General features: G+C 42.0%; 1 protein-coding gene and 1 non-coding gene across 2 annotated transcripts; both read right to left on the bottom strand.

The window, feature by feature from the left end:
• Window positions 1–1,751: 1,751 nt before the first annotated feature.
• TRIM28 (tripartite motif containing 28) lies at window positions 1,752–21,178 on the bottom strand. Its single transcript, XM_072156338.1, has 17 exons — window positions 20,668–21,178; window positions 14,646–14,755; window positions 13,232–13,364; window positions 11,680–11,812; window positions 11,471–11,587; window positions 11,060–11,174; window positions 10,186–10,332; window positions 9,979–10,093; window positions 9,505–9,575; window positions 9,287–9,311; window positions 9,160–9,202; window positions 8,878–9,070; window positions 8,375–8,646; window positions 4,723–4,825; window positions 4,503–4,577; window positions 4,032–4,166; window positions 1,752–3,309 (listed from the first exon to the last, which is right to left on the bottom strand). The coding sequence occupies exons 1-17, from the start codon at window positions 20,918–20,920 to the stop codon at window positions 3,097–3,099; spliced, it is 2,253 nt and encodes a 750-aa protein (XP_072012439.1). The 5' UTR covers window positions 20,921–21,178; the 3' UTR covers window positions 1,752–3,096.
• Window positions 15,032–15,172, bottom strand: LOC140066663 (small nucleolar RNA SNORD94). The gene has a single exon (XR_011848493.1). It is a non-coding gene; the product is annotated as a small nucleolar RNA SNORD94 (small nucleolar RNA).
• Window positions 21,179–22,451: the final 1,273 nt, after the last annotated feature.

Raw genomic sequence — 22,451 nt, 5'->3', positions numbered from 1 at the left:
CAATCTATCGCATCATCAAGGAATTCAAGAAGAGAGGTTCCATTGTTGCCAAAAAGGCTCCAGGGCACCAAAGAAAGACCAGCAAGAGCCAGGACCATCTCTTAAGTGTTTCAGCTTCAGGATCGGGCTACCAGCAGTGCAGAGCTTGCTCAGGAATGGCAGCAGACAGGTGTGAGTGCATCTGTACCACGCACTGAGAGGTGGAGACTCTTGGAGCAAGGCCTGGTGTCAAGGAGGGCAGCAAAGAAGCCACTTCTCTCCAGAAAAAACATCAGGGACAGACTGATATTCTGCAAAAGGTACAGGGAGTGGACTGCTGAGGACTGGGGTAAAGTCATTTTCTCTGATGAATCCCCTTTCCGATTGTTTGGAACATCTGGAAAACAGCTTGTTCGGAGAAGACAAGGTGAGCGATACCACCAGTCTTGTCTCATGCCAACTGTAAAGCATGCTGCAACCATTCATGTGTGGGGTTGCTTCTCAGCCAAGGGAATTTGCTCTCACAGTCTTGCCTAAAAACACATCCAAGAATAAAGAATGGCACCAAGATGTCCTCCAAGAGCAACTTCTCCCAACCGTCCAAGAGCAGTTTGGTGATCAACAATGCCTTTTCCAGCATGATGGAGGACCTTGCCATAAAGCAAAGGTGATAACTAAATGGCTTAGGGAACAAAACAGAGATTTTGGGTCCATGGCCTGGAAACTCCAGATCTTAATCCCATTGAGAACTTGTGGTCAATCATCAAGAGACGGGTGGACAAACAAAATGCAACAAATTGTGACAAAATGCAAGCATTGATTGTGCAAGAATTGACTGCCAGTCAGGATTTGTCCAGAAGGTGATTGAGAGCTGCCAGGGAGAATTGCAGAGGTCCTGAAGAAGAAGGGTCAATACTGCAAATATTGACTTGCTGCATTAACTCATTCTGTCAATAAAAGCTTTTGTTACTCATGATATGATTGCACTTGTATTTCTATATGTGATAAAAAACATCTGACAAACACACATAAAAACCAGAGGGAAACAGAGCATGTGAAAATATAATATTTTTGTCATACTCAAAACTGATGGCCATGAGTGCAAGTAGTTTAATAAGTATTTATCCAGTTATTGCTTTTCTGTAAATTGCTTGTCCATTATTAGGTCATGTGAGGTGTGTAAAAAAATAGAATTAAAAAAAAAAGTAAAGACTATATGCCTGCTATGCAAACCAACAGTAAAAATTGACATTTACGTACCCTGGCTGTGCCCTTCATTAAAAAAGAGATTATAGGCTGAAAGGTTATTACATAGACCCAGGCATTTAGGACCATACAGTCAATCATGTGATTCTTTCCCAGTGCATGATATTAATCATAAAGAAAGCGAAATCTAAACAGTCATAATGGTGATTAATAAGATGATAGAAATGTGATCACATTCCGGTACGTACAATAAGTAATCAGGGAAGGGCTGCAGGAATACAAAAATAGGGTTTGTTCGGTAGCAGCACTTTACTTATCGCCAAGAATTTTTGTCAATATTCAATACAAATCAAGGCAAATTAGAAAAAAATTGTATGAACCAAAGATGTCTCCAACCTATTAAAGGACAGAAGTGACAGAACAACCATCTCCATAAGCAAACCAATGCACCAAATATTTATTTCAAATGAAGCATTCTATAATACACAGCCATAGTTAGCCAGTTACTGCTAGTAAGAAAGCAGAACTAGAATATATGCCACATCTGTAAAATGAATACAAGCTCGCAAGGGTTTAAGCTTTATTTCATAAAAAATAAACACAAAAATGAAAGTTGTCTTAAAGATATACTGCTCTTACAAAATGGTCTCGCCGTCATCTGCATTAGTATCAAGACAAAGGGGACAGTACTTCAGTTTGTGAGCAGATTTTAAAGGCTACAACTGTAAGAAGGGGATAGAGGTCAGATTCAATAGTACAGTAATGTTACATAACAGATCAGTGGGGATTCTGATCAGTGTTTGATGTCAAGAATAATTTCCTAAATAAACATGAATAGGTCATCAGTATTAAGGTGGCCCAATCTCTAAGCATTATACAGTCCCAACAGCCACAGACCTGGTGAGTGCTTGGTAAAATATATATATAAAAAAAAGGGGGGCACAAAATGAATTTTTAAGGAACTCTTGCATTTCAATTAGTTTCTTAAAATATCTTTAAAAAAAAATCAAAAACAAAGTCTCAGGTTTTCTTCCAGATGTGAATGCAGTACAAAAACAACAAAAACAAACAACTTCAATGCAGACTTTATTCTATTTTATCCAAGTGATCAAGAAAAATATATGGGGGTGGAAAGTAGTTTGTGACCAGCGTAATAGTCATCACACTATGCAATGCAACTTCCAAACTTTATTCCCAAATAAGGCAAGGGGACCTGTGGATTTAATCTTAATGGCCATCAATAGGACCTACAGCATAGGATGCAGGAAATTGCTTTTAGTTTTGCAAAAGGTAACGCCAAACAATGAACAGCAACGCTGGAAATACTGTGGATACTGCTCAATTCACTGGTAAAGCCACTTCACTTGTTTAGCCCTAAAAAGGGTCAAAGGCAGCTGGAAAAGAAACAAACATTTGGTCCTGGTCTAGGTTGTTGGGTGAGGATGAACATTTGCACATTGGAAGAGCAAAATAATTCTTGCTCACCCCACAACAAATTGATAAAACTAGAAGAAATGGTTATGTGCCAGCAAGTGGTGTGTATACCAGCTTGGCACAGAATGACATCTTAGGATCCTGACAGCATTGAAGTGAAAAATGACCGTTTCCTTCATTAGTAAAACGGGATTGTTTAACACATCTGATGGGAAGGGGGGGGGGGGGGTGACAAGTGTTACAGAAACAATGAAAAGACTTAAATTTGATACAAGTTTTGTGAATGAAACTCACTAACTCTACATTACAGGCCTCAGTCATCCATTGTTCATTGCATCTAGGACTCATCTATGGAAAGGAGGGAAAAGATATGGAATTTTTTACAGTCATTTGCGCAGGTGTCACCATCTTTGAAACTAGACATGCGCATGTCAACTCGACTCTGGCTATAAATCGGCAGATTTGGATAATTTCTCATTAAATCTGCTCAGCGCCGTTTTTCACAGAAGATACGCTGTCGCTGGTTGTGCTCACAGGGGAACTTCTTTGAGTTGCGCTTTCACTATGCGGATCATCATCTCTCCCAGCTTCTCCCAGAAGACATGGAAATTTGCGGTCTCCAAACAGAAGACTAAGCCTTGCTTCAAAGAAAGACTGGAGTTCAATGATTGACTGGACCACAGCTTTATCCTGCAGAGATAGAGATTGGGGAAAAAAAGGGTGTAAAGTTAGAATTGGTTAAAGTCTTATGCTGACCCTTACCGTCAAAATTTAAATGGAAGATCTCCAGTCACTTTTTACACCCCCAAAAGCCATAAATCAATTTCAGAGGAATGAGAATTATGTGTAAGAGGGGGCACTCCAGTGAAACCTTCTCTTCTAGCATTCTGTGGTGGTTTCAGAACTTGGTTATCTTAAGCAGGTAGTGACAAATTATTCTGGCCGATGTCTCAGGAAGCAGAGGGAACGTGAAACGCGTTGGGATGCTAGGTCACGGCCTTGAATGGGAGTCTAAAATGGGTATGTGTACTTATTTTACTGTAGGGACATTAAGACTAATTATACTGACACTTACTCTATGATGCATTGATAATGTCATTCTCAGGATTCACTACACGGTTATGAAATTATTATGCACGATGCACTTTTTATATACTCCTGATGGCAATATAACTATTTGGAGTCAGACTCCTGACTTGTTTTATTTACTGTTTGCAATATATGGCTTTTAAACTTGCATTTAAAGCTGATATTTCTTAGACTGGATTACTCTGTGCTTTGGGTTTTGTATACCATTTGATGGAGTTGGTTGGTGCATAATTGTAGGGTGGGGGACACGGTTGCTTAGTATTAATAAATGTCTAACCATTTGTATGTTAATATCTCTTGTAACTACCAAATCGACATCTCACCTCTGCAAACTTGCTGACATTTCTAAACATCATCCAGACATCACGTACAAAGTCGTCAGGACTAGCATAAAATGGTGAGAGCTTCTGTTGTAGCTTGGCTCGGATAAGTGTCAAGTCGATCATCGGGTCTCCATCCTAAAACAAAATAAGTTTTCTAGAAGATCAAAACCATAATTACTTTATTCAAATGAGTCAATTATCTTATTGTAGTTATTTTCTTTTTAGGATAATTTGAGTTGTCATCTTGCCTCAGCCATTTAATACTATAATTCACTGCCGCATCAATGCCATAGGTGGCAGAAGTCTGCAGTAGGTGTCACCTATTGCACATAAGCCCATTTAACTTATTTACAAATTCAACAAATTCAAGTAAAGTACTTTACTAGTTACAGGGTGAGATCTAATAAGACAATCACATGGGATTTCTCAAATAAGGTTTACTCTTTCCTTTGATAAAATAAAAGGACTTACCGCACTGGCAGACAGTCTGTGGAAGGGTCGGCAAGGTTCATGGCAGAGCAGTTCTAGCAACACACGCTCACATTTCTAGAACAACATGTATAAAGTATCAGTAATACTAAAAATGAAGGCTTGAAATGTCCCACAGGTTTATGAAGTTGCAAAGGGAACTGAAGTAGTAAAAACTCAAGGGGAAAAAAAAAAAAAAAAAAAAAAGGCAAATGTTCCAAACCTTCTGATCATTAGTTGAGAGGCTGGTGGCATTAGCATCTGACACCGCTTCACCCACATCAGGCTTGGGCATGTCCTGGCACAGCATACACTTCCATTCAAGCCTTTTAAATGAAAGAGTATAAGACAACACATCAGTACAGTCTGAAAGGATACACCAACCATGTCCACCTTTTATGAAAACACAAACCATTAAGAGCCATATCAATAATTAAAGAGAACCCGTCATGCAAAATAACCCTCCTAAAGTAAATATATTTTCATAAACTGCCATTAGAGAGCATTGCCTCTATCCCTTCATTGTCCCTCTACATGCCTGTAAACCTAAGCAATGAGGTCCTAAAGCTGTATGCAAATGGCCTGTGAAATGTCCAATGAAGCATTAGCATATTCAAGCTGTCCAGCTTATTCATTAGTGGGAGGCACAGCCACACCCCCAGTGCTTGACTGACAGCCTGTATAATGATGTGCTTCCTAGTGCTGGTGGCCACGCCCCCTGCAGCGTGCATGCGTGTATATAGGAGAGATACAGCAGAACATGTCAGGTACATGTGTAGCTGATGTCTGTCTCTCACCTGTATATTAGGAGGATGCAGCATGTCAGCAGATGCAGCACACACACTAGCCATGCTTTACTATACATTACACACAGACATGAGCAGGGGGAGGAGAGGGGAGGGGTAACAGGGGTGACATCACTGCCTCTGACCATGTGACCAGCCTCATTTACATGATAAAGAATAGATGATTTTACAATGATTAATGTATGAAGTGACTAGATAAAGGCTGGGATGGGATCCTTGTGAGCTGCTCCAACAGGTAGAGGTGACAGGACAAGTGACACAGACCTGATGACAGGTGTCCTTTAAAAGGACACCTACTACCAGGATGCAGGATTGTAAACAAAGCACACTTACATAGTGGTGTGTGCCCCCTCTAGCAGGATCCACTCTGCTGAGGGCCCAAGCCTGATTTTTTTTAATTTGCCCCATCTCATAAGTGGTTATACCTTTGTATCGCTTTAACATATTCAGGGTATTTTGAAATTGTACTTTAAACACAAGATATCATCAAAAATATTTCTATTAATTTAGTGTTTCTTCAATCTGTATCTGAGGAAGGTCAGGTTTTGACCAAAACGTCATATGAATTTGAGTGGATTGTTACAGAATAAAAGCATCTATTAAAATACATCAAAACAAGTGCCGTCGCTAATCTGACATTTCCCAAATGTCTGCTCTATACCAGCATGGGCTTTTTATGCATCCCCTCTCTATTTTAGGTTGTTAGGAGGTTCAGAAGTCTGGGTGCAATTTTTCTCATTTATGAAAATTGACAAAACCCTTAGAGGGTTTAGATGCCTCACAGGGGTCAAAACAAAATGGAGGTTTAATTTACAAGTTGTAAATTTTTTTAAGAAAAAAACTTTAATCTTGGCCAAAAATTAAACCGTCAAAGAAATAAATGACAAAAAACTCCAAAGTTTAATACCCACTTTCTCCCAAATATGCCCCATATATATGTGTTGGTTAACTGCTATATTGGCACACGGCCGGTATAGGATGGAATGAGGCGCCATTTACAGCATTTAACCCCTTAAAGAGAACCCGTCATACAAAATAACCTCCCTAAACTAAATATATTTTCATAAACTGCCATTAAAGAGCATTGCCTCTATCCCTTCATTGTCCCTCTACATGCCTGTAAACCTAAGCAATGAGGACCTAAAGCTGTATGCAAATGACCTGTGAAATGTCCAATGAAGCATTAGCATATTCAAGTTGTCCACCTTATTCATTAGTGGGAGGCACAGCCACACCCCCAGTGCATGATTGACAGCCTGTATAATGATGTGCTTCCTGGTGCTGGCGGCCACGCCCCCTGCAGCCTGAGTGTGTGTTTAGGAGAGATACAGCCGCTCCATGCAGCCATGTTATAGCAGAACATGTCAGATTCATGTGTAGCTGATGTCTGTGTCTCTGTGTATTAGGAGGATGCAGCATGTCAGCAGATAAAGCACAGACACTAGCCATGCTTTACTATACATTACACACAGACATGAGCAGGGGGAGGAGAGGGGAGGGGTAACAGGAGTGACATCACTGCCTCTGACCATGTGACCAGCCTCACATGATAAAGAATAGATGATTTTATAATGAATAATGTATGAAATAACTAGATAAAGGCTGGGATGGGATCCTTGTGAGCTGCTACAAAAGGTAGTAGTGACAGGACAAGTGACAGACCTGATGACAGCCAGTCTACAGCTGTAGACTGAGCCCCATTTTTGTACTCTGACATACTTTGCTTTATATGGTTATAACTTTTGAACACTTCTTTTCCTCACATGTACTTCATTTTAGTGGCAGATTTTATCTGAAACTCGACTTATTAAAAAAAAAAATGTTTAATTAATTTTTGAAACATTTCCATTTTCGAAATCCAAAATCATTGCCTGAAAGCTCAGTCTTAACACCTAAATAAGCTGACAAATAATATTTCCCATATGCCTACTTTTTAATTTTTAACATGTCTGGATAATTTATTTTTAAGTCACGGGGCTTACGAATTGAATATCGATTATGTATTTTCAGAATTGACTTTTTGGAATAATTACCGTTTTTGAATTAAAATTTTTATATTTAAACATTTCGAAAACCCCCCTATATAATCAACCCATTTTCAAATCTGCACTCCTCAAACTATCAGAAACAACTTTTATGAAGATTGTTAACCCCTTGAGACCTTCATAGTTATTAAATCAAAATGGAGGTGAAATTTAGAATGGTCACATTTTTGTCAGTTGTACTTTCATTTGGCCCTTAAAATTTACAAAAGATAAAAAGAGAAAACCAATCTAAAAAAACTTGTTGTTATGCAATTCCTCCCGAGTACAGAGCCCCCCCCACATGTGGTCGTTAATTGTGTTTATGGGGGCACAGAGGTGCAGAAGGGAAGAAGCGCCCTGCAGCCGCCAAGATTTTAGTTCTCATTGGCTCCTTTTGTAGGCTATAAAATTTTAGCTTTTTTGTTATTGGGGGGTGATGCTTTTTTTGAGAGTTGAGAAGCTTTTTCCATTGTTACCATTTAGGGGTTGGTATCCACTATTGTTGAAAATTTGGGATTTTTTTTGAGGTCATGAGTAGAAGCGCATCAATTCTGTACTTTTTTGGTGTTCACTGTATAGCCCAATAATCATGTTATTTCTATTCTGTGGGTCATTATGATTACGAGGATACCATGCTTGAATATTTTACTAAATCTGCCAAATAAAGTGTGTGAGAGCGAGTGTGAGTGTGTGTCTATCATTTGTTCATTGCCGTCTCCCAAATGGTATATACCGTAACATATTTACTTTTTTTGGCTAGAGAGCTGGTTGATGGCATGCTGGTTGTACTTCACAACTCTAGGTCACTGTGCAGGATGGGGTTAAAGCATGTGTGTTCTGTTTACAATCCTTCCTCCAGGTGGTAGAAGTCCTTTAAGGATTGACTGAAAATATATGTCATTTAACTTGCAGGTGGTCTCAGCTCTTAGACCATATAAATAATCATAATGTGGGATCACAAGTTCTAATGCAGGGCAAACTAAGACAAGCCAATGAGCCCATTATTATAAACACACATACATCAAAATATTTTAACGTTTCATACCCTATAGTTTCTGTGATTGCAGGCAGATGGCAGTCACGGTGGAAATAGCTTTTACACGGGTTGCATGTCAGCATAGCTCCTTCCTTTTGGCACACCTTACAGCGAGCACCAGCTGCAGCCGTTGGAGCCACAGCTACACTGGAGCCTTCAGCAACACTTGAAGCGCGAGCTGCAGGCGTAGCATTTTCTGGTAAGCCGTCTGGGCGCACGTAAGGTTTCTCCTCGCCAGATTCAATTGTAGGAATACCGATACCAGTTTCCATGGCTTCCTCCTAAAGTACAAAAGATTATTTAGTGACGAGGAGTATGGTCTCCATTGAATCAGTAGCAAAGCTGTTAAGCCATTTAGTCTTTAGTAAAATTCATAGAAACCTCCAATGACCCATCACACAATGTCAAAAGTAACGTCAGTATTAGAGTTGCCTCTTCAGCCTTGCCTCTTCAGCCTGCCCCAAAGGTATGCACAAGATACAGCATTTGAAACCCCTTTAAAAAGAACTCACCTTTACAACAGGTTCTCCATTATTTCCCCTCTCAATAACAATTAAATTGTAGTCCTCGTTTGTGTTTCCCGGGAATACTTTGAAGACTGGCGGCTGGTTGTCAGGGTTGAGATCCACATCCAGACGTTCTAAACTCACACGAGGAACCTTCTTCAACAGTTCATTGACATCACCACCCTCTGAGCTTCGCCCTCTACAAAAAAAAAAAATAAAAAATTAAGATAATAATATGATGAAGGCAGGAAGATAACACATGAATAAAAACTGCAAGCCCACTGGTACCTTTTCTGTCCACTTAGTACATCGAATCCAGACGATTCCCCCTCTAGAGAAAAAAGAAAATTTAGTTTAAACCTTCCAAAGGCAAAACATTTAAAATCCAGCATTGGTGTTCAAAGGATCCACATACCTGTCCCATCGTAGTCATCCATAGACTGTAAAGGAAAACAAAAGAGTTAGTTTCTAGAATAAGTAACCGTAACAAAGAGCAATACCAAATGTATCAGCAGACCAGGCCCAAAACAGCACAAAGCCTCCAGGGCCACCTAAAGTAGATATAGCTTGAGAAACACCAAGTCTTGCTCTATTCTGCAGCAGAGGGTTAAAGTTGGTAAGCGGCATGAGTACCTGAGAGGTTGAGTTCATTGAATGAGTCGCAGTGGATGAGACAACCCCAGTTTTATCCGACACAATTTTTCCTGAAATAGAGGGGAAAAACCTGTTAGAATGCTCAACATTATAAAAAGTAGTGAATGGAGAGCAGATCAAGCAACCCCAAGCTACTTTCTGTGATAACTGGAGGATGCTGATCAGACATTAATACCCCCAAATCTGGATTTACTTTGTCCATTTAAAAAAATGGAGACCTAGCTTGCAATAGTGGAAGCTGTTCTGCTGATCATTGCTGGGTCAAAGGGTGAGACCCCAACCAATTGCATACAAATGACCTTTCTAGAATAAAAGGTCACCAGTATGAAATTAGTAACATCTACAGCATACAAATGGCATTTATAAACTATAACAGTGGAATGACCAAAAGAAGTTGCTTAACAAGTAAAAATTAAGATTTCCAAGCAAGATTTATTAAAATCAATTTCTCACCAAAAAACTCAGCATGTTTTGTCCAGGTATCAGCATCCCACTGGAACCTCAAGTCTCCCAATGGCTCAACAGGGTCCACAACTACTTTTAAAGCACGGTGCAGCTGGAAATAGATCTGAGAAAAAAAACCAAACCAAAACACCAAGTCAGACTAGTCAGCAACTGGCAGCAGCAAAAGGGAGATCTATTAAAGAAATGCAACCATACCAGTTTCTTGGAAAGCAGCAAAGCTGTATTGTTATCGCTTTCCAGGGCCCAGGTCGCAAAACGCAGAATGTGTTCCTGGTGCTTCTGAAGCTTTGTCATATTCCAGTGCTGCTTCTCCAATTTATCCTGATGCCCTTCTGTAACTTTCTAAAAAGCAAAAAAGCTCAAAGTAAACAAAAGACACGGCCTAGAATAACACCATGAAACATACTTACACCATTATATTGCCCACAAACCTCCAAGGTCAGTTCAACCATTCACGCTATGGAGCCCGAAATCCCACTTAAAAAGGTTAATCTACAATACAAGTCCACACCCACTAACAGGGCAAATCCAGCCGCCTCCAGCATAGGAATCACAGAACATATACTTGAATATGAGACCGGCTGCGGTCATCTTTAACTCTGTCCTCTACTCTTCACTACAGGATCTACTAACTGGATCAAACTGCCCTTATCCTATTCTTAAGAGTCAGGCCGGCGCCACACAGGGCGCTTTGTCTGCGCTTGCAAACGCAGACAAAGTCGCGCCCACCGGGGCGGGCCTCGGCCCGATCGCATTGGCGTTTCTATGGAAACGCCTGCGATCGGGAACGAGCCGCCGGTGTTTCGCGTTAATTTAACACGAAACACCGGCATCTCGTTCCCGATCGCAGGCGTTTCCATAGGAACGCCAATGCGATCGGGCCGAGGCGTGTGGCGCCGGCCTCAGGCAAGATCCTGGCTGTGTGTGACAGCAGGCCCTCCAAGAAGTTTATACATTTATAACGGTGCTCACACATGGCTTGTAACATAGGGTATGTGTCACGTAGGGTAAAAGTGTTAAAACAATTCCACAGGATAAATATAAATAAAAACCAACACATTAAACACACCTGCATATCATTTACAAGCAGTTTGCCACGCTTGTTTAGTTCCTTCATAATTTGCAAAATTGCCATTTTCACATCAACTTGTAATTTCTTCTGTACATCAATAACTTGGCGAATCCTACAAATAAAAATGTTAGATAAAACAATTACAGCTTTTATTTTACATGTGGTGCTAAAAAGTTTCCCAACCTTCCATTTCACTCACACAACTGTATTTTGGGTTGTGAGCTAGCCACACAAATTAACTTCTATCATGCAAAGTCCCGATGCGGTTGTATGTCACCGCACCATATCTAACCGTTCTTTAAAGCCCAGATATTGCACAGTGTGCATGAGGCCTATGACTCATTTGTTTCCCTTTATAAACCAAGTTAACACAAGTTTTCTAGCCCAGCATTGAACAGTTGTACTTACGAAGACTGAACATCCTTGGTAGATTTTTGTAAAATAACATGTTTCTCTCCCAATCTCTTCACTAGAGCGGAAAGAATTTTGCGCTGGTTTTTTACAGCATCTTCCAAAAATTGATATCTGTGAAATAAGCATAAAGGATAAGAATGATGAAAAAAAATTCAGTTTACAAAGCAATGGGTCAAATTACAAATGGGAAATATTTTACGTACTGGTGATCCTTGTGTCCCTGCAGCTGACAGTCACGGCAGGTCAGAGTGTCACAAGTATCACAGAACAGCATGAGGGGCTCCTGCTTATGGACTGGGCAGTACACTATATGTTCATCCTCCTTTTTAGAGCCAGCTATGGATTAAGAAAAAATAAATAAAAAAATCTGTTAGAATAAACCCCATAGTGTTATTTGTTAGTATATTAGCCCAGTGTAATATCTTACATTGAACCTTGTTTATCAAACCCCTTACCTTTTACCCTAGAATTTTATACTCTATTCACAAAATACACTCACCGGCCACTATTAGGTACACCATGCTAGTAACGGGTTGGACCCCCTTTTGCCTTCAGAATTGCCTCAATTCTTCGTGGCATTGATTCAACAAGGTGCTGGAAGCATTCCTCAGAGATTTTGGTCCATATTGACATGATGGCATCACACAGTTGCCGCAGATTTGTCGGCTGCACATCCATGATGCGAATCTCCCGTTCCACCACATCCCAAAGATGCTCTATTGGATTGAGATCTGGTGACTGTGGAGGCCATTTGAGTACAGTGAACTCATTGTCATGTTCAAGAAACCAGTCTGAGATGATTCCAGCTTTATGACATGGCGCATTATCCTGCTGAAAGTAGCCATCAGATGTTACAGGGTACATTGTGCTCATAAAGGGATGGACATGGTCAGCAACAATACTCAGGTAGGCTGTGGTGTTGCAACGATGCTCAATTGGTACCAAGGGGCCCAAAGAGTGCCAAGAAAATATTCCCCACACCATGACACCACCACAACCAGCCTGAACCGTTGATACAAGGCAGGATGGATCCATGCTTTCATGTTGTTGACGCCAAATTCTGACCCTACCATCCGAATGTCGCAGCAGAAATCGAGACTCATCAGACCAGGCAACGTTTTTCCAATCTTCTACTGTCCAATTTCGATTGTGCAAATTGTAGCCTCAGTTTCCTGTTCTTAGCTGAAAGGAGTGGCACCCGGTGTGGTCTTCTGCTGCTGTAGCCCATCTGCCTCAAAGTTCGAAGTACTGTGCGTTCAGAGATGCTCTTCTGCCTACCTTGGTTGTAACGGGTGGCGATTTGAGTCACTGTTGCCTTTCTATCAGCTTGAACCAGTCTGCCCATTCTCCTCTGACCTCTGGCATCAACAAGGCATTTCCGCCCACAGAACTGCCGCTCACTGGATGTTTTTCTTTTTCGGACCATTCTCTGCGTGAAAATCCCAGTAGATCAGCAGTTTCTGAAATACTCAGACCAGCCCTTCTGGCACCAACAACCATGCCACGTTCAAAGGCACTCAAATCACCTTTCTTCCACATACTGATGCTCGGTTTGAACTGCAGGAGATTGTCTTGACCATGTCTACATGCCTAAATGCACTGAGTTGCTGCCATGTGATTGGCTGATTAGAAATTAAGTGTTAACGAGCAGTTGGATAGGTGTACCTAATAAAGTGACCGGTGAGTGTATACTGCTAGTTTTGTTAAAAAATTGATCCATAATTGGTCAAACAGATTAATTTCATCAGAACTCACTTGTGACTTTAACAGTGTGATCTTTTGTGTACTTGACACGCTGATGAGCCTCAACACAGGTCTCACAAAGCCACTCCGTGCATTCCACACAGTAACTATTAGCAATGGCATTGTCCTCACAGCTGGTACATCTCTGTAAAAGAAAGTGAAACATTAACCCCTTCCCGGTGCAGCCCTAGTTTTTGCGTTTTCATTTTTCACTCCCCACCTTCAAAAATCTATAACATTTTTCCACGTACAGAGCTGTAAGATGGCTTAACGAATTACACTTCAAAATTATGGTATTGAATATTCCATGCTGTGTACTGGGAAGCGGGGAAAAAAAAATTTCCAAATTCAGTGAAATTGGTAAAAAAAAAAAAAAACACATTTGTGCCATATTATTGGGGGCTTAGATTTTACGGATTTCACTGTATGCCCCAAATGACATGTCTACTTTATTCTTTGGGTCGGTACGATTACGGGAATACCAAATTCGTATAGGTTTTCATACATTTTTTTTTTTTAAATTAAAACCTCCTGTATTGAAATTTTTATTTTGGGATTATGCCGTCTGACGCTAATAACTCTTTTATACTGTAATTTTTTTGCACATTTTGATGACGTTTACAATGTTATTTTTAGGACTGTACAACCATTTGAACACTTTTCGGCCATTTTCGGACGTGGCGATACCCAATGTGTTTATGATTTTTACTGTTAATTTATATCAGTTCAAGGGGGTGATTTGAGTTTAGGGTTTTTTTTACTTTTTATTTTTACTTTTACTATTTTTCAGACCTAAAGTATGGCAGTATATGGGGATTTTACTCATTACAATGTGCTGATAGCACATTGTAATGAATAGGTTAACCTGAAATAGCCTTGGGTCTTCAGAAGACCCAAGGCTACCATGGCGACTGATCACCGCTCCCCGATGACGTCAAGGGGAGCGATGACCCTCGGAAAGATTGTGCCGCCCATGCTCCGCCATCTTTTTGAAGCCGGTGGCGGTGATCAGCAGGAAAAAGCAATATGCAGCAAAGACTATATGCAGCAGTAAAACCACTAAACATTTGGACACATGAATAGTAAGTGGGTGCCAGATGTATTATACAGCCAACAATGACCAGGAAAGTATGTTTAAAGAGTTTGCCAGAATAAGGGAAAAATATGCTGGAATTGGGATCGAGAACTTTCAGCTACAATTTTTGGCATACAATGAGTGGCCTCTTTAGCCCTGGTGATGTCACTTCAGTTTTCAAGGTTGTCCCTTGGCCAGAGCAAGCAGCTCAGTGGGATAACATGGGATAGGTAGGAGTTCCCCCACCTGCACACCTTAGCCCCAGCTAGTTTGGGTCACTAAACCACCCACAATAAGAAGGGTCCTATATAAAGAAAAGGTACAAATTTGTGTTTCTAAAGTCACTCTTACCTGAATGGTCTCAGCTGCTTGATCTGTGGAAGAGTCCTCCCTAAGAAAATAGTTCTCAACTATTTCCTTATTGTAGCACTGATTCTTGCACACTGGACAGCCGACCATAGCTGGAACCAGAAAAAAAAAAAAAAAAAAGGAAAAAAGAAATTAGTAACAACGACAGAGCACTAGATTTAAAACTTCAGTTCTCTTAAAGGGGTTTTCCCACAAAGAAAAGTTGGGCCCTATCCAATTGCTGATCAGTGGGGGTCTCAGTACCGTCTGGTCATACAGCAAGGATGCCTCTCCCTAGCTTCAGAGGGTAGTAGCAATATGAGAGCACCCGTAAAGCACAGGTGCTTAATATCACATGCTGCGATCATAGGTATACAGAATACAGTGATGTGGCTCAGTTAGGCGACAAGTTCATGCAGGCCAGTTCCAAGCAGCCAACCACACGTCAGCTATCCCAGAATATCTAGCACTGCATTCGGCTCCCATGTTATAGCCGAGGTCCGTACCCCTGCGCAATTCATCATTGCCACCACTGTGCATTCAAGTTTCTCTTTGCTCCTTCAACTGGCCCTCCCAGATTAAAGCAGGGAGACCCCCAATTAACAGCGCACAAGTGTAGATTTATTTCATGTTTCCGATTTATCTTTTTATGTGTGTTCCACGGAATGCAGGAGTATTTGAATTTATATATATTTTTTGTATTTCTTTTTTACCATTTCAGACCCCCTAGGGCAATTTAACCGTGTAATTTAAGAGTGTCTGATGACTTATACAATATACCGCAATATAATTTTTTTGCAGTATATTGTGAGTATACTGGTTCTATATTACAGCATCAGTTATGGGAGCCTTAAAGGGGTATTCCCACGAAGGCAAGATTCTTAAATATACTCAGGATAACAAAATAACACTCTAAATCAATGTTTTTAACAAAAATAACAGATATAATTTCAACCTGTCTATCAGTCCACGTGTAAACAGTTTTGGTTGCCCCTAGACCAGACCCTGGAGTTTAGGGTTGGCAGACATCTCGCCTCTAGCCCCCACCCTTGCATTACAAGACAAGCTCACACAGACTAGCTACACACAGATAAGATCTTTAGGGGAGGGAGGTATATAGCAGAACTGTGTGTTATAGGTGAATTAGGGCTGTGTCCTTGTGTGTTATACCCATCTCAGAGCTGTCTCATCTCTTTCTTTGTGTCACATACTAGTACAACGTTCAAAAGCTAACTGAAAGTTTATATAAACCTGTACCCTGATAAACTAACCACATTTTCAGCTCACAGCACTAGAGAAATCAGGTGTCTGCTTAGAGAGTCCCCGCCCACACTCTGGAATTTTACACGGACCATCACTGGAGTTCTAGGAGCTAAACCAGCAATAAAACTGAATAAAATTGTAATGGGGTTCTATATTTTTTATTATGTAAACAATACTAGGGGATTGAAATTTGAGAAATTTGACAGCAGGCTCCCAGCTGTCATGGCATCCAATCAGCCCCCTCCGTGGACAGAGGGCACCGACCATCCATCAAAGATGGCGGCGCCAAATTCAAGCACTGTTAGGGCTGTTGGCTTCAACCACGGCACCTAACAGGTTAAATGTCACTCGGTGCCAGCACTGACCACGGCAGCTACCAGCATGTTTCAGCTGTGTAATACAACTGACACCCCCCCCATGCGCAAGTCCTCTCCATACCTCCCATTCTGCTGTACTGCTAGCCAACAGAAATTCTCATATCTATACGCCTACATTTTCTTTCCTCAGGTATGTAACGCAACAAAAAGTCTTATTCTGCCCCATATTTATAAGTGTCTAATACCGGATGATAAATCGATCTTAGTATAAGACTCCCAAGAGTCAGAGCATCATGTGACCAGGGATGTGCAGTGCCTAGGAGAGCTGGGTGTACACTGCTGTACTGAAATGCATACCCCTTAGTCACACCCAGTAGTGTCCCTTTACACAATAATCTACAGAAGAGATATCAAAGACTACAACAGCGGCATAAGTCCGTGGGGCAGCCAGCAACTCGAAAAAAAATTTACTCATTTAATGTAACATGAAATAAATACAGTTTTAAAGATGCCTATGAATGGAACATCAACCAATTTATATCATGTCAGTAGTTACCTTTAAGGGGGTGTCCACTTAATTAAATAATTTTCCAATATACTTTCTGTATCAATTCCTTTTGATTTTCTAGATATCTGCTTGCTGTCCTCCTATAGCAGTGGTGGCAAACCTATGGCACTGGTACCAGAGGCGGCACTCAGAGCCTTTTTTGTGGGCACTCGGGCCATCAACCCAGCACACCAGACAGGTCTCAAAGAACCTTCCTGCAGTTCCAGCAACATAAAAGATGCTGCTTTCAGTGATATATTAAAGTTATACATACTTCACTGCTTGGGACTATAGGAAAAGGGAGAATGAGTAGACAGGACCGAATTACCTTTGGAGGACCTTCTGCTGATACTGAGGGACACTGGAAAGAAGCTAAAACGATGCAGATTTTCCATCTTGTCCTAAGAAGGCCAATATGATCGAACATTGTTGAGTAACAGGGAGCAATAAGTTACTGCTTTAATTTTTGGTTGGCACATCGCAATAAATAAGGGGGGGGGGGGGGGTTTGGGTTGCAGTTTGGGCACTCGGCCGCTAAAAGGTTCGCCATCACTGGCCTATAGCAAGCTTCTGTTTGCTTCCAGTGGATAGAAATCTGTCCATGGTCATATGATGGACACACATGCACTAGCCGTTATCACAGATTAAAGGGGTTATCCGGGTTTTAAAAACAAAAAATAAACATCCACTTACCTCCTCCGGCGCCGCCGATGTCCCGCGCCGCGGTCCCTTCGATCCGTGCCCCTGTTTGTTTACAGGGGCACGGAAGCCCCGCACAGGGAGCTTCCGGTCCGCGATGTGGCCGGCTCCTCCCATGCGTCCCCATCTCTCAGTGTTGTAAGAGCTGGGAGATGGTGTCGGATGGGAGCTTCTGGTCGTCCGGAAGCTCCCTGTGGGCCCTTGTAATGAAACCGGCGCACAGAGAAGACCGGCCGCGCCACATCGGCAGCGCCGCACGAGGTGAGTACATGTTTATTATGTTTAAATAGCCCGCTCCAGCACTGCCCTCAGTAATTTTTAAAACCTGGATACCCCTTTAAACAGTTGTGTGATAATAAGATGTGCACCTGTGTGTCCATCACAAGACCATGGACAGATTTCTATCTACTGGAAGTAAACAGAAGCTTTCTAGAGCAGGACAGCAAGCAGAGATCTAAAAACCGAGGAGTTGATACAGAAAGGGTATTGGAATATTTATAACTTTTCATTACACAATCCATATAAATTTGCTGTAAGTGGACAACCCCTAAAGAAAAACCTGTTATCAAAATCCAGCGCGATACACATTGGGACACTTAGTCACAGATCCAGGCACTGTGACTAGTAATCTTCCTATACAGGCGGTCCCCTACTTAAGGACACCCGACTTACAGACAACCCATAGTTACAGACAGACCCCTCTGCCCACTGTGACCTCTGGTGAAGCTTTCTGGATGCTTTACTATAGCCCCAGACTGCAATGATCAGCTGTAATGTGTCTAATGAAGCTTTATTGATAATCCTTGGTCCAATTACAGCAAAAATTTTGAAACTCCAATTGTCACTGGGACAAAAGAAAAAAAAAATGTCCAGAACTTAAATTATAAAATTTACAGTTTCGACTTACATACAAATTCAACTTAAGAACAAACCTCCAGACCCTATCTTGTATGTAACCCGGGGACTGCCTGTATTTGTTACCCATGGCCTCCTTCTAAGATAAACTTATTATGCTAATGATGCCTGATGGGCATCCAGAGCCCCTCAATGCTGCAGCGTCAGAGGCTGTTAAAATGAGCAGAATATGTCTGAGTAATCTAGCAGCAGAAGGAAGTGTAGGGAGAAGGGAGACCTATCCTGCTCATTGTAAATAGCAGGTAAAAGACATCACTAAGGGCCTTTGGAAACACCCCCATAGCCCCTCCGGCTCATTAGCAATATTTTAGAAGTCAGTCATTGATAACAAATAACCACAGTGCCTGGATCTATGAGTGTCCATGCTTTATCATGATGGCACATTTTCTTTAAAGTAGTTTGACCTTCCCGGTTAATGAGGCAACTTGCACCCATTTTTTTTCCTTATTGCAACTACACTTGCATGGTTTCTCCTACGTGTCTGAATGGGAGAACTATAAATGGGACTAATTTCAAACTGATTGATTTTCCTTTCAAACAGATAGGACTACAATTCCCATACAGAAGTGTCTAATCAGCTGGGGACAGCCACTGCCCAGATGCTTACCACCTAGCCAATGGATAGAAAAGTCAATCTTGGGACAACCCTTTTAAGGACTACCATCAAAAACTACCATAAATCAGTGACAATTACTCAAAGATCCGGGCTCCATGACATTGATTTTTGATAATTATTTATATAGCGCACACAGATTAGGCAACGCTGCACAAAGCATGACAAATTGGTCCATGGTCTCCTTCCTTCTAAAGTCAACTTAAAGTTATGCTAATGAGTTTAAAGTGCTACATGCTGCAGGTTAACAGGCTACATTGTGCAGGAGCACTTCCCACCTTAAGCTGAAACTTCCTCTGCTGTAATCAGATTACATTAGGCAAAGGGGTGTGTGGAGGGAGCAGAGGATGAGACCATCTAGCAGCCTGTGAATCTGCAGGACAGCAGTTCTTTGGTAACATCCCCACAGACCTTCTGATTCATTAGCATAACTTTGAAAGTTGGTCTTAGAATGATTTAATGATAGATTTACTTTCAGGTTAAGTTTCCAGAACATTCTTGCAGATCCATCCACAGCCAAGTTTCCATTGCAGTAAAAGTTTCAAAAGTTTAAATTACACTGGTAAATGTTGGCTTTCATGGCTTTTTAAGGGTCATCTGCATGTTTTGTTGGTCTTTGTGATTTAAATATAGAAAACTATAGTTTGACAATAAATGGCTTCACCCAACTACTAAACATGAGTGGAAATAAAGTGTCTCATTCATATTACCTGAAGAAAGCCAAAATTCTGCAGCAGTATGTAATCTTGAATACAACTGTAGGTATCTGGAAAACCACCTCAACTGAGATAAGGACATGAGGAGGGAAAGGACTTCATTCCCTTGATTCTCATTTGCAAGTACAAACAAATCAACATGTGGCTGATAACAAGGAACAATAGACGGGACACATGGGAAGGTGGAGACTTGGCTTTCTAGTTCTTGCAGTTATAAAATAGATCTACAAACCTGATGTTTGAATAAAGGGTTAAAGGAATCTATTTCCTTCTGTCTATGACTGGGGGAGCTGCAACCTGTAACAGAGTACAACTACTTATATGAACAGAGTACATGAAACAGCACTGGTGCAGGTACAGACTATCATCACAATGCCTACAGGTGAAAGATTGCCCCAATTACTGAGGGGTACATAGTGCATGCTTCTAGGCCCATTTATACTCATTTCTAGTGTCAACACAATGAAATCTCTGGAGTCAGAGTGGCCTCTGGGACTTGTAGTTCCACACCCATGTCACTACACTAGCGTAACTAAGCCCAAGTTATCCAGCAGATGCTGACCAGTTATGTGTCCCACACCAGGATGTCCTTCTGTTCCACGTATGCCCAGCGCCTACTGTACAAGCAGGAGAGTGGGGGTTGCAGTGTTACCACTACTAAAACTTTTGCGAGGAGGATTGAGCACATTTCTGGAGCAGGCGCTGCCTTGAAGTTCAGCACAACGAAGAGTGGGGGCGTGCTGGAGGCTCAGGCAGCCCCAGGGTACGGCTCCGCCAACCTGCACCGGGCTCGGGGCCTGCAGCCCTTTGTTCTGCTGCCCGGGCCTCATGGGCCTGCTATGAGATGGAGGTCGGAGTGATCCAGTAGCGCGGTCGGGACGGAGGCCGCGCAGGACAAATGGAGGGTGGGGAGGGGGGTACAATGGAGGGCGGCAGTGGCGGGAAAGGCGCTTACCAGATCCGGGGTCGTGGCTGGCCTCGGCGGGCTCGGCGTTCAGGCACGTCTTGCACATGGTGTGCAGGCAGGGCAGCAGCTGCGGCTCCCGCTCCGCCCTCAGTCGGCTCTTGCACACTCCGCAGTTCTCCAGCAGCTCTGGGCCATCGGTCACAGGCTCCCCGCTGCCGTTATCCCCGTTGTTGTTATTGGTGGTGGCGGAGGCGATAGAGCTGACCGTGCTCCTCTTTTCGCGCGTCACGGTGGCCGACATTTTCTCCAGGCAGCAGGCGGCGGCTTCTCTGTCTCACGATGAGCGCGTCGATGAACCCTCTGCAGCGCTGAGGCTTATGGCGGATGAATACACACGCGGTGCTCAAAGCGCGGCACAGAAAACCCCCGCTCTCCAGCAGCAGCAGCGACGGAACAATCAATTAAAATAGTGCGTGCCCCTCAACGCGATGACGTATGACTATGGGGCGGGGCCTGAAACCGATGGCGCCATGTGGGGCTTGTCTAACTGACTTCGGGGCCTGATTGTCCGGCCCTAATTTCTTCCACTTTGAATTAGCGATGGGAATTCCGGCTCTTCTTAGTGAGCTGGCTCACTAAGAAGAGCCGGCTCCTAAGCCGCGGGCCAGTCAGTCCTCCCACCCTATACCACTTATAACCCGATTTTATGTGGTTAAAGGAGGCGGGGTGAGCCTTTTAGGGGCGGGGTTTAGTGAGCCGGCTCACGTCGTTCTCGCGAATGAGCCGGCGCTTTGTGCCGGCTCGTTCACCCACGACCCATCACTACCTTGAATCCCTCCGCGCCTCAGAGTGGGCGCGTGGTCTGGCTGTGCTCTCCCGTCTGGATTCTGAGAACTGTTATATTAGACCTGTTACCGCCATTTATGACTAGTGATAACGAGCAATTATATCATTCATGCTGCTTTTTACTCCGAGAATAGCATAAAAGGGGCCACAATCACTAGGTGGCGTCATTGCCGATACATTTGTGTATACAGCGTTTGTGTTCCATGTAGTTGATAAGACACAGAAGCAGCAGGGTGTGATAGGAAAGCTACACAGTATACAGCAATGTCAGCATCTCTGAGGGTGTACACATGTTACATGCGCCTGAAAAGTAGTGTACAGGAGAGAAAACTAAGAATTCCTCATAAATCATCATTAATAAATTAGGAGTTTCCACATGATGAAATGCTTCATCCACAGCAATACAAAAATATCCTATATGGTGAATGTCGTAACAGAATAAAAGTGTACATGTCTCAGTTGTTGCTTCTCCCCTTTCGCCACTGATAAAAATTGGAATAGTGATCGAAAGGTCAAACTGTACCTAAAATAATATCAATATGTAGACAGCCAATCAAATAAAGACTCCTAAACCACAGCCTAAAGACTCCTTAACCCCTTATCACCAACACTTGTTTTCAGTTTAGTGACCAGACTTGATTTTTAGAAGTCAGACGTGTCACGATAATTGGTTATAACTTCGGAACGCTTTAACATATCCCGGTGATTTTGAGAATGTTTTCTCGTGACGCATTGTACTTCATGTTAGTTATAAAATTTAAGTGATAAGTTTTGCGTTTCGTTCTGAAAAAAATGAAAATTTGGCAAAAGTTTGTAAAATTCTTCATTTTTAAAGTTTGACATGTTCTGCTTTCCAGACAGGAAGTAAAAATACCCAATAAAAATAACATTTCTGGAATGTCTGATTTATGTTGAGTCCTCTCATTTTTCTAGGATGTTATGAGGCGCAGAACTTTAGGTGCGAGTTTTCTGATTTTCATGAAAAT

Source organism: Engystomops pustulosus, chromosome 6 (genome assembly GCF_040894005.1).
Source record: "Engystomops pustulosus chromosome 6, aEngPut4.maternal, whole genome shotgun sequence".
Lineage (NCBI taxonomy): Eukaryota > Metazoa > Chordata > Amphibia > Anura > Leptodactylidae > Engystomops > Engystomops pustulosus.
This window is presented reverse-complemented; position numbering and strand designations above follow the sequence as displayed.

Bases quoted from the DNA above. Each gene is read 5' to 3' on its own strand.
- TRIM28 (XM_072156338.1), bottom strand. From the start codon at position 20,920: ATGTCGGCCACCGTGACGCGCGAAAAGAGGAGCACGGTCAGCTCTATC. The intron at 11,813-13,231 runs GTGAGTTCTGAT...CTTAATCCATAG, and splicing joins TCACACTGTTAAAGTCACAA to CTGGCTCTAAAAAGGAGGAT. The intron at 9,576-9,978 runs GTGAGAAATTGA...CCTCTATTTCAG, and splicing joins AAAACATGCTGAGTTTTTTG to GAAAAATTGTGTCGGATAAA.